Source organism: Tachyglossus aculeatus, chromosome Y4 (genome assembly GCF_015852505.1).
Source record: "Tachyglossus aculeatus isolate mTacAcu1 chromosome Y4, mTacAcu1.pri, whole genome shotgun sequence".
Classification (NCBI taxonomy): Eukaryota; Metazoa; Chordata; class Mammalia; order Monotremata; family Tachyglossidae; genus Tachyglossus; species Tachyglossus aculeatus.
Genome location: NC_052096.1, coordinates 3,725,569 through 3,739,274, shown reverse-complemented (window position 1 = coordinate 3,739,274; position 13,706 = coordinate 3,725,569). Strand labels below are relative to the sequence as shown.

The 13,706-nt window shown below is 49.4% G+C and overlaps 2 protein-coding genes across 4 annotated transcripts in view; one reads left to right on the top strand and one right to left on the bottom strand.

Moving 5' to 3' along the window:
• CNTROB (centrobin, centriole duplication and spindle assembly protein) overlaps nucleotides 1-9,747 on the bottom strand; it is a 38,447-nt gene extending 28,700 nt beyond the window's left edge. Inside the window, exon 1 of the mRNA XM_038768795.1 lies at nucleotides 9,631-9,747. The gene's annotated coding sequence lies outside the window, so the exon portion shown is untranslated. The remainder of the gene's footprint in view (nucleotides 1-9,630) is intronic.
• Nucleotides 1,010-12,423, top strand: TRAPPC1 (trafficking protein particle complex 1). Of its 3 annotated transcripts, none has more exons than XM_038768798.1 (5): nucleotides 1,010-1,081; nucleotides 4,604-4,703; nucleotides 6,185-6,255; nucleotides 8,850-8,988; nucleotides 11,913-12,041. In XM_038768798.1, the coding sequence occupies exons 2-5, from the start codon at nucleotides 4,605-4,607 to the stop codon at nucleotides 12,039-12,041; spliced, it is 438 nt and encodes a 145-aa protein (XP_038624726.1). In that variant the 5' UTR covers nucleotides 1,010-1,081; nucleotide 4,604. The 3 variants fall into 3 exon arrangements, with proteins under 3 accessions (XP_038624726.1, XP_038624727.1, XP_038624728.1); XM_038768799.1 differs by lacking the exon at nucleotides 1,010-1,081 and adding an exon at nucleotides 1,143-1,162; XM_038768800.1 differs by lacking the exon at nucleotides 1,010-1,081 and having other exon boundaries at nucleotides 4,605-4,703; nucleotides 11,913-12,423.
• Nucleotides 12,424-13,706: the final 1,283 nt, after the last annotated feature.

Genomic DNA, 13,706 nt, shown 5'->3' with positions numbered 1-13,706 from the left:
CCCCCCGTCTTACCTCCTTCCCTTCCCCACAGCACCTGTATATATGTACATATGTTTGTACATATTTATTACTCTATTTATTTATTTTACTTGTACCTATCTATTCTATGTTGTTAGTATGTTTTGTTGTCTGTCTCCCCCTTCCAGACTGTGAGCCCGCTGTTGGGTAGGGACCGTCTCTATATGTTACCAACTTGTACTTCCCAAGCGCTTAGTCCAGTGCTCTGCACGCAGTAAGCGCTCAATAAATACGATTGATTGATTGCCGCCATTTTGGAAGAGGGCAACGGCGCGGGAGTGCGCCGCCTGGCTGTCTCTCTCTCGCGCGCGCCCCTGCCCTGCCTCCTTCAGCCACCGCCCTCTCCCGGCAGATCTCGCGAGGCCAGTGCCGCCATATTGGAAGAGGGCAGCGGCGGGATAGCGCGCCTGCCCACTGCTCCCCGTCTCTCCACTCATTCATTCAATCGTATTTATTGAGCTATTAGTGTGTGCAGAGCACTGTACTAAGCGCTTGGGAAGTGCAAGTTGGCAACATACAGAGATGGTCCCTACCCAACAACGGGCTCGGCCAGTGCCGCCATTTTGGAAGAGGGCAGCGGCGCGGGAGTGCGCCGCCTGGCTGTCTCTCTTTCTCGTGCGCGCCTGCCCTGCCTCCTTCAGCCGGCAGATCTCGCGAGGCCAGTGCCGCCATTTTGGAAGAGGGCAGCGGCGCGATAGCGCGCCGCCTGGCTCTCGCGCGCATGCCCACTGCTCCCCGCCTCTCCACTCATTCATTCATTCAATCGTATTTATTGAGCTTTTAGTGTGTGCAGAGCACTGTACTAAGCGCTTAGGAAGGGCAATCAATCAATCGTATTTACTGAGCGCTTACTGTGTGCAGAGCACTGTGCTAAGCGCTTGGGAAGTGCAAGTTGGCAACATATAGAGACGGTCCCTACCCAATAATGGGGGGGGGCGTGAGCCAGTGCCGCCATTTTGGAAGAGGGCAGCGCCGCGGGAGCGCGCCTCGCAGCCGTTAGGGGCGGGGTGTGGAGGCCTCGGACGGGCGTAGTAGCAGGCGGCGGTGGCTCCTGAGGAGGGGGTGAGCGGCCCGGGGCTCGACGTCCTCAGGGCGGGAGGGTCGGCGGGACATCCAGGGCGAACAATAGTCAGGATAATGATGGTATTTCTTAATAATAATAATAATAATGATGGCATTTATTAAGCGCTTACTATGTGCAAAGCACTGTTCTAAACGCTGGGGAGGTTACAAGGTGATCAGGTTGTCCCACGGGGGGGCTCACGGTCTTCATCTTTGCTTTGCACATAGTAGGCCCTTAATAAGTGCTATCATTATTATTATCATTCATCCCCTTCCTTCCTTCCTCTCCCCCACGTCCCCCTCCCCCCCCCCATTTTACCTCCTTCCCTTCCCCACAGCACCTGCCATATATGTATATGTGTTTGTACATATTTATTACTCTATTTATTTTACTTGTACATATCTATTCTATTTATTTTATTTTGTTAGTATGTTTGGTTTTGTTCTCTGTCGGGTAGGGACTATCTCTAGATGTTGCCAACTTGGACTTCCCAAGCGCTTAGTACAGTGCTCTGCACACAGTAAGCGCTCAATAAATACGATTGATTAATCCCCATGCACCAGACTGAGCCCCTTCCTTCCTCTCCCCCTCGTCCCCCTCTCCATCCCCCCCATCTTACCTCCTTCCCTTCCCCACAGCACCTGTATATATGTTTGTACATATTTATTACTCTGTTTATTTTACTTGTACATATCTATTCTATTTTATTTGGTTGGTATGTTTGGTTTTGTTCTCTGCCTCCCCCTTCTAGACTGTGAGCCCACTGTTGGGTAGGGACCGTCTCTCTATGTTGCCAACTTGGACTTCCCAAGCGCTTGGTACGGTGCTCTGCACACAGTAAGCGCTCAATAAATACGGTTGATTGATTGATCCCCATTTTACAGATGAGGGAACTGAGGAGCAGAGAATAATAGTGATAGTTTTTATTAAGCGCTTACTATGTGCAAAGCACTGTTCTAAGTGCTGGGGAGGTTACGAGGTGATCAGGTTGTCCCACGGGGGGCTCCCAGTCTTAATCTCCAGTTTACAGGTGAGGTAACAGGAGCAGAGAATAATAATAAGCGCTCAATAAATACGATTGATTGATTGATTGATCCCCATTTTACAGATGAGGGAACTGAGGAGCAGAGAATAATAGTGATAGCTTTTATTAAGCGCTTACTATGTGCAAAGCACTGTTCTAAGCGCTGGGCAGGTTACGAGGTGATCAGGTTGTCCCACGGGGGGCTCCCAGTCTTAATCCCCATTTTACAGATGAGGGAACTGAGGAGCAGAGAATAATAATGATAGCTTTTATTAAGCACTTACTATGTGCAAAGCACTGTTCTAAGCGCTGGGGAGGTTACGAGGTGATCAGGTTGTCCCACGGGGGGCTCACAGTCTTCATCCCCATTTTACAGATGAGGTAACTGAAGAACAGAGAATAATAATGATAGTATTTATTAAGCGCTTACTATGTGCAAAGCACTGTTCTAAGCGCTGGGGAGGTTACAAGGTGATCAGGTTGTCCCACGGGGGGGTTCACAGTCTTCACCCCCATTTTACAGATGAGGGAACTGAGGAACAGAGAAGTTAAGTGACTTGCCCAAAGTCACACAGCTGACAGTTACCACTAAGGGAATGGTAATGCTTAATATTAGTACTTAATACTTACCCAGATCCTTTTGCATGGTCCGGTTTCTCCCCCTGTTTAAAGGGTAGACGAGGGGTGAAGTCGGGGGTCCAGGCCCATCCCTTCCCCCATATGCCAGGCACTGTACTGAGCGCAGGGTTGGAGATGTTAGGCGGGGAGAGGCAAAGGGGCGGGAGGCGTTTTCCGGGGTTCCCCGGATAATAACGTGGCTCAGTGGAAAGAACCCTGTATATATGTATATATGCTTGTACATATTTATTACTCTTTATTTATACATATTTATTCTATTTATTTTATTTTGTTAATATGTTTTGTTGTCCGTCTCCCCCTTCTAGACTGTGAGCCTGCTGTTGGGTAGGGACCGTCTCTATATGTTGCCAACATGTACTTCCCAAGAGCATAGTGCAGTGCTCTGCACACAGTAAGCGCTCAATAAATACGACTGAATGAATGAATCCGGCTCCGCCAATTGTCAGCTGGGTGACTTTGGGCAAGTCACTTCACTTCTCTGTGCCTCAGTTCCCTCATCTGTAAAATGGGGATTAACACTGTGAGCCCCCCCTCCGTGGGACAACCTGATCACCTTGGCTTCCAGGCTGCCCATCCATCCCCTGGCCCCCTCCTACCTCACCTCCCTTCTCTCCTTCTGCAGCCCAGCCCGCACCCTCCGCTCCTCGGCCGCTCACCTCCTCACCGGGCCTCGTTCTCGCCTGTCCCGCCATCGACCCCCGGCCCACGTCCTCCCCCTGGCCTGGAATGCCCTCCCTCTGCACATTCATTCATTCAATCGTATTTATTAATAATAATAATAATAATGGCATTTATTAAGCGCTTACTATGTGCAAAGCACTGTTCTAAACGCTGGGGAGGTTACACGGTGATCAGACTGTCCCTCGGGAGGCTCACAGTCTTAATCCCCCTTTTACAGATGAGGGAACTGAGGCCCAGAGAAGTGAAGTGACTTGCCCAAAGTCACCCAGCTGACAGTTGGAGGAGCTGGGATTTGAACCCATGACCTGTGACTCCAAAGCCCGGGCTCTTTCCACTGAGCCACGCAGCGCTTACTGTGTGCAGAGCACTGTACTAAGCGCTTGGGAAGTCCAAGTTGGCAACATATAGAGACGGTCCCTACCCGACAGTGGGCTCACAGTCTAGAAGGGGGAGACAGAGAACAAAACCAAACGTATTAACATGTTGCCAATTTGTACTTCCCAAGCGCTTAGTACAGTGCTCTGCACATAGTAAGCGCTCAATCATCATCATCATCATCAATCGTATTTATTGAGCGCTTACTATGTGCAGAGCACTGTACTAAGCGCTTGGGAAGTACAAATTGGCAACATATAGAGACAGTCCCTACCCAACAGCGGGCTCACAGTCTAAAAGGGGGAGACAGAGAACAAAACCAAACATACTAACAAAATAAAATAAATAGAATAGATATGTACAAATAAATTAAATAAATAGAGTAAAAAAAAATATGTACAAACATATATACATATATGCAGGTGCTGTGGGGAAGGGAAGGAGGTAAGATGGGGGGATGGAGAGGGGGACGAGGGGGAGAGGAAGGAAAGGGCTCAGTCTGGGAAGGCCTCCTGGAGGAGGTGAGCTCTCAGCAGGGCCTTGAAGGGAGGAAGAGAGCTGTTAGCTCATCTGTAAAATGGGGATTAAGATTGTGAGCCCCATTATTATTATAGGTCACTTCACTTCTGTGCCTCCGTTTCCCCAACTGTAAAAGTGGGGATTCCAAACCAGTTCTCCCTGCTACTTTGACTATGAGCCCCCCGTGGGCCGGGGACAGCGTCCAGCCTGAGTATCTCGTATCTATCCGGGCGCTTAGTACAGTGCTGAACAAATACTGCCTCCCTCCTTTCCCCGCGAACAGGATGACGGTCCACAACCTGTACCTGTTTGACCGGAACGGTGTGTGCCTGCACTACAGCGAGTGGCATCGCAAGAAACATGCGGGCATCCCCAAGGAAGAGGTAACGGGAGCGGGGCCCAAGACCCGCCAACTCTCCCTCCATTAAGTTGGCCCCGTGAACCCCGGTCCGACCCCCCAGCTGATCCCCACGTCTGCTGTGTGACCTTGGGCAAGTCACTTTACTTCTCTGGGCCTCAGTTGCCTCATCTGTAAAATGGGGATTAAGACTGTGAGACAACCAGAGCACCTTGTACCCTCCCCAGTGCTTAGAACAGTGCCTTGCACATAGTAAGCGCTTAACAAATGCCATCATTATTATTATTATTATTATTATCTCTCTGAGATATTATTATTATTATTATCCCTAATCCACCACTCCGGGATCATCGGGGATCGTGCGGGGTTGGGAAGGGATAGGGGAGCGGGGGCTGATCGCATCAAGAAGCAGCATGGCTACGTGGATGGACCACAGGCCTGGGAGTCAGAAGGCCCTGAGTTCTGACCACGTGCTTGCTGTGTGGCCTTGAGCAAGTCACTTCACTTCTCTGTGCCTTAGTAAGTGTGTCTAGTAAGTGCTTAACAAATCCCATCATTATTATAAGCGCTTAGTACAGTGCTCTGCACACAGTAAGCGCTCAATAAATACGATTGAATGAATTTATTATTATTAAGTGTGAGCCCCATGTGGGACAGGGATGGTGTCCAACCCGATTACCTTGTGTCTACCATAGTGCTTAGAACAGTGCTTGGCACATAGTAAACGCTTAACAAGACGGACGCTGCCCACCCGCTCGGGCCGCGGACTCGGCCGGTCTTGCCCCCTGGCACCAATAAAGGTGAATAACGGTCACCAGAGAAGCAGCGCGGCTCAGTGGAAAGAGCCCGGGCTTTGGGGTCAGAGGTCGCGGGTTCAAATCCCGGCTCTGCCAATTGTCAGCTGGGTGACTTTGGGCAAGTCACTTCACTTCTCTGGGCCTCAGTTCCCTCATCTGCAAAATGGGGATTAAGACTGTGAGCCCCCCATGGGACAACCTGATTCATTCATTCATTCAATCGTATTTCTTGAGCGCTTACTGTGTGCAGAGCAGTGTACTAAGCGCTTGGGAAGGACAAATCGGCAACATATAGAGACGGTCCCTACTCAACAACGGGCTCACAGTCTACAAGGGGGAGATGGACAAAAAAAAAACAAAACAAGTAGCGTGCCTCAGTGGAAAGAGCCCGGGCTTGGGAGTCAGAGGTCGTGGGTTCTAATCCCGACTCCGCCACTTGTCAGCTGGGTGACCTTGGGCAAGTCACTTCACTTCTCTGTGCCTCAGTCCCCTCATCTGTAAAATGGGGATGAAGACTGTGGGCCCCATGTGGGACAGCCTGATCACCTTGTATCCTCCCCAGCCCTTAGAACAGTGCTTGGCACATAGCAAGCGCGATCGCTTTGTAACCTCCCCAGCGCTTAGAACAGTGTTTTGAACACAGTAAGCGCTTAATAAATGCTATTATTATTAAGTACCATAATTACTGTTATCCTTCTCCCCTCCCCAGGAATACAAGCTGATGTATGGGATGCTCTTCTCCATTCGCTCCTTCGTCAGCAAGATGTCCCCCCTGGACATGTATCCTCCCTGTGGTTCGGGCCTGGCTGCGGGGGTGGCCGGAGGGGGAAGTGAAGTGGGGTAGGTCTGGAGGGGGCAGGCGTATGGCGACAAGATGGGTCTAGACTTTACGCTCTGTGTGGGCAGGGAATGTGTCTGTTAATAGACTGTAAACAGTCAGTCGTCTTCATTGAGTGCTACGGTGTGCGGGGCACTGGACTTAACGCTTGGGAGAGTACAGCGTAACAGAGTTGGTAGACTCGTTCCCTCCCTACAGTGTTCTGCACCCAGCAAGTGGTCAATAAATACAGTTGGTATTTACTGAGCTCTTACGCCTTACCTCCTTCCCTTCCCCACAGCACCTGTATATATGTTTGTACATATTTATTACTCTATTTATTTATTTTAGTTGTTCATATCTATTCTATTGATTTTATTTTGTTAATATGTTTGGTTTTGTTCTCTGTCTCCCCCTTCTAGACTGTGAGCCCACTGTTGGGCACCCTGGGCTTCAAGGCTGTCCATCCATCCCCTCGCCCCGTCCTACCTCCCCTCCCTTCTGTCCTTCTCCAGCCCAGCCCGCACCCTCTGCTCCTCTGCCGCTAATCTCCTCACCGTTAGGCCTCGTTCTCGCCTGTCCCACCATCGACCCCCGGCCCACGTCCTCCCCCAGGCCTGGAATGCCCCCAATCCCTCTGCCCATCCGCCAAGCTAGCTCTCTTCCTCCATTCAGGGCCCTACTGAGAGCTCACCTCCTCCAGGAGGCCTTCCCAGACTGAGCCCCTTCCTTCCTCTCCCCCTCTCCATCCCCCCCATCTTACCTCTTTCTCTTCCCCACAGCACCTGTATATATGTTTGTACATATTTATTACTCTATTTATTTTACTTGTACATATCTATTCTATTTATTTTATTTTGTTAGTATGTTTGGTTTTGTTCTCTGTCTCCCTCTTTAATTGACTGTGAGCCCACTGCTGGGTAGGGACTGTCTCTGTATGTTGCCAACTTGTACTTCCCACGCGCTTAGTACAGTGCTCTGCACACAGTAAGCGCTCAATAAATACGATTGATGATGATGATGATGTTGGGTAGGGACCGTGTCTATATGTTGCCAACTTGTCCTTCCCAAGCGCTTAGTACAGTGCTGTGCACACAGTAAGCGCTCAATAAATACAATCGATTGACTGATGTGGGAGAGGACAGTATAACAGAGGCGGTAGACAAGGTCCCTGCCCACCACGAGCTTACAGTCTACCAGTTCTGTTGGCTCGCTCTCTCCCTTCTGCGTTATCCGTGCCCTTGGGTTGGTGACCTTTGGACATTTGATTGTCACCCCACCTCCAACCCCACAGCTTTTATGCCCACATCTTTCCAGACTGTGAGCCCACTGTTGGGTAGGGGGCCGTCTCTATATGTTGCCAACTTGGACTTCCCAAGCGCTTAGTACAGTGCTCTGCACACAGTAAGCGCTCAATAAATACGAATGAATGAATGAATCTTTAAATTACATATGATAAACTGTATATTCATTTATATCAGCGCTTATCTCCCCCTCTAGACTATAAGCACGTTTTGGACAGGGAACGTGTCTGCTAATTCTGTTCATTGGAGTCTCCAAAGCATTTAGTATGGTGCTCTGCCTATAGTAAGTGCTCAAATGCCATTGATTGGCAGTACTCTCCCAAGCACACACCATAAGTGCTCAATAAATACCACTGATCGTCCTCTCCCCAAGCACACACAATAAGTGCTCAATAAATACCACTGATTGTACTCTCCCCAAGCACACACAATCAGTGCTCAATAAATACCATTGATCGTACTCTCCCCAAGCACACACAATAAGTGCTCAATAAATACCACTGATCGTACTCTCCCCAAGCACACACAATAAGTGCTCAATAAATACCACTGATCGTACTCTCCCCAAGCACACACAAGTGCTCAATAAATACCACTGATTGTACTCTCCCCAAGCACACACAAGGGCTCAATAAATACCATTGATTGTACTCTCCCCAAGCACACACAATAAGTGCTCAATAAATACCACTGATCGTACTCTCCCCAAGCACACACAAGTGCTCAATAAATACCACTGATTGTACTCTCCCCAAGCACACACAAGTGCTCAATAAATACCACTGATCGTACTCTCCCCAAGCACACACAATAAGTGCTCAATAAATACCATTGATCGTACTCTCCCCAAGCACACACAAGTGCTCAATAAATACCACTGATTGTACTCTCCCCAAGCACACACAATAAGTGCTCAATAAATACCATTGATCGTACTCTCCCCAAGCACACACAAGTGCTCAATAAATACCATTGATTGTACTCTCCCCAAGCACACACAAGTGCTCAATAAATACCACTGATCGTACTCTCCCCAAGCACACACAATAAATGCTCACTAAATACCATTGATCGTACTCTCCCCAAGCACACACAATAAGTGCTCAATAAATACCATTGATCGTACTCTCCCCAAGCACACACAATAAGTGCTCAATAAATACCACTGATTGATTGCGTTTCAGAGGGGGAGGGAGAGGGGTAGTATTCGGGCCTCCGCACCCCCATGTTATTTCCTTAGCACCCCACTCCAGGAAGGAGGGGTTCCTGGCCTTCCAAACCAGCCGCTACAAGTTGCATTATTACGAGACGCCCACCGGCCTCAAGGTGGTCATGAACACAGACTTGGGCGTAGGCTCCATCCGAGACGTCCTGCACCACATTTACAGTGGGGTGAGTTCCTCCCCCCACCCACCCCCGCTGGCCACCCACCAGTCACCCAGTCAGTGACATTTATTGAGCGACTACTGTATGCCGAGCACTGGATTAAGCGCTTGGGAGAGGACGCTATAACGGTAGACACGCTCCCTGCCCATAAGAAGCATACAGGGAAGCAGCGTGGCTCAGTGGAAAGAGCCCGGGCTTTGGAGTCAGAGGTCAGGGGTTCGAATCCTGGCTCCGCCACTTGTCTATTTTATTTTGTTAATACGTTTGGTTTTGTTCTGTCTCCCCCCTTCTAGACTGGGAGCCCACTGTTGGGTAGGGACTGTCTCTATATGTTGCCAACTTGGACTTCCCAAGCGCTTAGTACAGTGCTCTGCACACAGCGCTCAATAAATACAATTGATTGATTGACTGTCAGCTGGGTGGCTTTGGGCAAGTCACTTCACTTCTCTGTGCCTCAGTTACCTCACCTGTAAAATGGGGATTAAGACTGTGAGCCCCACATGGGACAACCCGGTTACCTTGTATCTACCCCAGGGCTTAGAACAGTGCTTGGCACATAGGAAGCGCTTAACAAATACCAACATTATTATTATTATTATACAGTCTAGAGGGAGAGACGATAATATAAATGAAATTAGAGATACGGACATCGGGGCTGAGGGTGAGGCGTCTCTCCAGTTCACTCCGCTCCAGTCCATGCTGTGTACTCTGCTTCCTGGATCATTTTTCTACAGCGTGGCTCAGTGGAAAGAGCCCGGGCTTTAGAGTCGGAGGTCATGGGTTCAAATCCCGGCTCCGCCACTTGTCAGCTGTGTGACTTCAGGCAAGTCACTTCTCTGGGCCTCAGTTACCTCATCTGTAAAATGGGGATTAAGACTGTGAGCCCCCCGTGGGACAACTTGATCACCTTGTAACCTCCCCAGCGCTTAGAACAGTGCTTTGCACATAGTAAGTGCTTAATAAATGCCATTATTATTATTATTATTATTACAAAAATGTTCAGTCCAGGTTTCCCTGCTCCTCGAGAACCTCCAGTGGTTGCTCTTCCACCTCCGCGTCGAACAGAAACTCCTCCCCATCCGCTTTAAAGCAGTCAGTCATCTTGCCCCCTCTGACCTCACCTCGCTACACTCAATACTATTTTATTTTGTAGTATGTTTGGTTTTGTCTCCCCCCTTTTAGACTGTGAGCCCACCGTTGGGTAGGGACTGTCTCTATATGTTGCCAATTTGTACTTCCCAAGCGCTCAGTACAGTGCTCTGCACACAGTAAGCGCTCAATAAATACGATTGATGATGATGATACACCAGCCCAGCCCGCACGCTTCACTCCTCTAATTCCAACAAACTCACTGTACCTCCATGTCGTCTATCTCACTGCTGACCTCTCACCCACATCCTGCCTCTGGCCTGAACGCCCTCCCTCTCCCTTCATATCCGACAGACAATCACCCTCCCCACCTTCAAAGGCTTACTGAGGGCACATCTCCTCCAAGAGGCCTTCCCGGACTAAGCCCCAATTTCCTTTTCTCCCACTCCCTTCTGTCACCCTGATTTGCTCCCGTTATTCCCCACAGAAATGTCCATCATCATCAATCGTATTTATTGAGCGCTTACTATGTGCAGAGCACTGTACTAAGCACTTGGGAAGTCCAAATTGGCAACATATAGAGACAGTCCCTACCCAACAGTGGGCTCACAGTCTAAAAGACTGTCCATATCCGTAATTTATTTATTTATATGAATTTACATCAGAGAAGCAGCGTGGCTGGTGGGACACAGACTTTGTCCAACCTGATTATCTTACTCAGCACTTAAATGTACATATCCGTAATTTATTATTTACGTCTGTCTCCCCCTGTAGACTGTAAGTTCATTGTGGGCAAGGAATGTGTATGTTATATTGTGATATTTTACTTGTATCTACCTCAGCGCTTAGAACAGTGCCTGGCACATAGTAAGTGCCTAACAAACACCACAGTTATTACTTTCCTAAGAGTTTAGTATAGTGCTCTGCACACAGTAAATGCTCAATAAATACGACTGATATTCATTCAGTCGTATTGAGCGCTTACTGTGTGCAGAGCACTGTACTAAGCGCTTGGGAAGTACAAGCTGGCAACATATAGAGACGGTTCCCTACCCAACAGTGGGCTCACGGTCTAGAAGATATCTACCATAGCGCTTGGTACAGTGCCAGTGCCGGCACATAGTAAGCACCTAATGAACACAATTACTACTTTCCCAAGAGTTTAGTACAGTGCTCCGCACACTGTAAGCGCTCAGTAAATACGACTGATTGATAGTCATTCATTCAGTCGTATTTATTGAGCGCTTACTGTGTGCAGAGCACTGTACTAAGCGCTTGGGAAGTACAAGCTGGCAACATATAGAGACGGTTCCCTACCCAACAGTGGGCTCACAGTCTAGAAGATATCTACCTTAGCGCTTGGTACAGTGCCAGTGCCTGGCACATAGTAAGCACCTAACAAACACCACAATTATTGCTTTCCCAAGAGTTTAGTACAGTGCTCCGCACACTGTAAGCGCTCAGTAAATACGACTGATTGATATTCATTCATTCAGTCGTATTTATTGAGCGCTTACTGTGTGCAGAGCACTGTACTAAGCGCTTGGGAAGTACAAGCTGGCAACATATAGAGACGGTTCCCTACCCAACAGTGGGCTCACAGTCTAGAAGATATCATCATCATCATCATCAATCGTATTTACTGAGCGCTTACTATGTGCAGAGCACTGTACTAAGCGCTTGGGAAGTACAAGCTGGCAACATATAGAGACGGTTCCCTACCCAACAGTGGGCTCACAGTCTAGAAGAGATCTACCTTAGCGCTCCGTAGAGTGCCTGGCACATAGTAAATGCTTGAATACCGTACGTCCCCTCAGCTTCCTGCCCTTCTTTGTCCCCAGATCTACGTGGAGTTTGTAGTGAAGAATCCACTGTGCCCCCTGGGCGAAGCCGTGCAAAGCGAACTGTTCCGCACCCGGCTGGACGCGTACGTCCGCGGACTCCCTTTCTTCTCGGCCCGAGCGGCCTGATCGCCCCCGGACCCCGCCGCTCCAAAGGACTTCCAGCGGCCTGCCCTTCTGTGCCACCGCCCCGGGGACCCGTGCCCTCCCCACCGCGGTACGGCCCGCCCTTCCCTGCCCGTGCCGACCTCCCCGTCCCCCCGCCGCCCTGTCTGCCCATCTCTGGGGTCAGCTTCCCCCCCGGCTTGTGGTCCTCGTCTCCCACCGGACTGATTCACCGGGCACCGGACTGCAACCCCCGTCCTGGCTCCGACGATATCTGCAACCTCTGTCCTCCCCAGTGACTCCGCGGACCGTGGTCCCCTTTCCCGGGCTGGAGCACGGAAGAGCGGGAAGGCGTGGGCTAGGCAAGGGGAGCAGAGATGTAGAGAATAAACTGCTACTCACGTCACCGTGTGCTTGGTCTTTATTCATTCATTCATTCAGTCGTATTTATTGAGCGCTTACCGTGTGCACAGCACTGTACTAAGCGCTTGGGAAGTACAAGTTGGCAACATATAGACAGTCCCTACCCAACAGCGGGCTCACGGTCTAGAAGGGGGAGACAGACAACAAAACAAAACACGTTAGCAAAATGAAATGTGCGGAGGGAGGGCATTCCAGGCCAGGGGGAGGACATGAGACTTCCTGACTCCCACTTCTGTGTCATCTTTATATTCCTCTCCCCCTCGTCCCCCTCTCCATCCCCCCCCGTCTCACCTCCTTCCCTTCCCCACAGCACCTGTATATATGTATGTATGTTCGTACATATTTATTACTCTATTTATTTTATTTGTACATATCTATCCTATTTATTTTATTTTGTTAGTATGTTTGGTTTTGTTCTCTGTCTCCCCCTTTTAGACTGTGAGCCCACTGCTGGGTAGGGATTGTTTCTATATGTTACCAACTTGTACTTCCCAAGCGCTTAGTCCAGTGCTCTGCACACAGTAAGCGCTCAATAAATACGATTGATGATGATGATGATGATGATGATATCATCTCCCCCCACACTGGGCTTACAGTCTAGAAGTGGGGAGACAGACATCGCTATAAATAAACAGAATTATAGATATGTACACATACAGTCTAGAGCACTGTAAATTACCTGAAGGGACCCTCCTCATGTGTGCAAGTAGTGGATAAGGCCCGGGGTCTTGGGTTCTAATCCCTGCTCCACCACTTGTCTACTGTATGACCCTGGGCAAGTCACTCCACTTCTCGGGGCCTCAATTCCCTCATCTGTAAAGTGGGTATTGAGACTGGGCCCCATGTGGGACAGGGACTGTGTCCAACTCGATTTGCTTGTATCCACCCCAGCCCCTAGTAGAGCACCTGGCCCAGACTAAAAGCTTAACAAATCCCATCAATCTTATTACACACAGTAAGTGCTCAAGAAATACTACCGTTTGAGAGAAGCAGCGTGGCTCAGGGGAAGGAGCACGGGCTTTGGAGTCAGAGGTCATGGGTTCAAATCCTGGCTCTGCCAACTGTCAGCTGAGTGACTTTGGGCAAGTCACTTAACTTCCCTGTGCCTCAGTTCCCTCATCTGTAAAACGGGGATTAAAACTGTGAGCCCCCCACGCAACCTGATCACCTTGTAATCTCCCCAGAGCTTAGAACAGTGCTTTGCACATAGTAAGTGCTTAACAAATCCCATCATTATTATAAGCGCTTAGTACAGTGCTCTGCACA

Coding starts and splice junctions, on each gene's coding strand:
- TRAPPC1 (XM_038768800.1), top strand. CDS start 4,605: ATGACGGTCCACAACCTGTACCTGTTTGACCGGAACGGTGTGTGCCTG. Junction 4,704..6,184: donor CGGGCATCCCCAAGGAAGAG/GTAACGGGAGCG, acceptor TCCCCTCCCCAG/GAATACAAGCTGATGTATGG. Junction 6,256..8,849: donor AAGATGTCCCCCCTGGACAT/GTATCCTCCCTG, acceptor ACCCCACTCCAG/GAAGGAGGGGTTCCTGGCCT.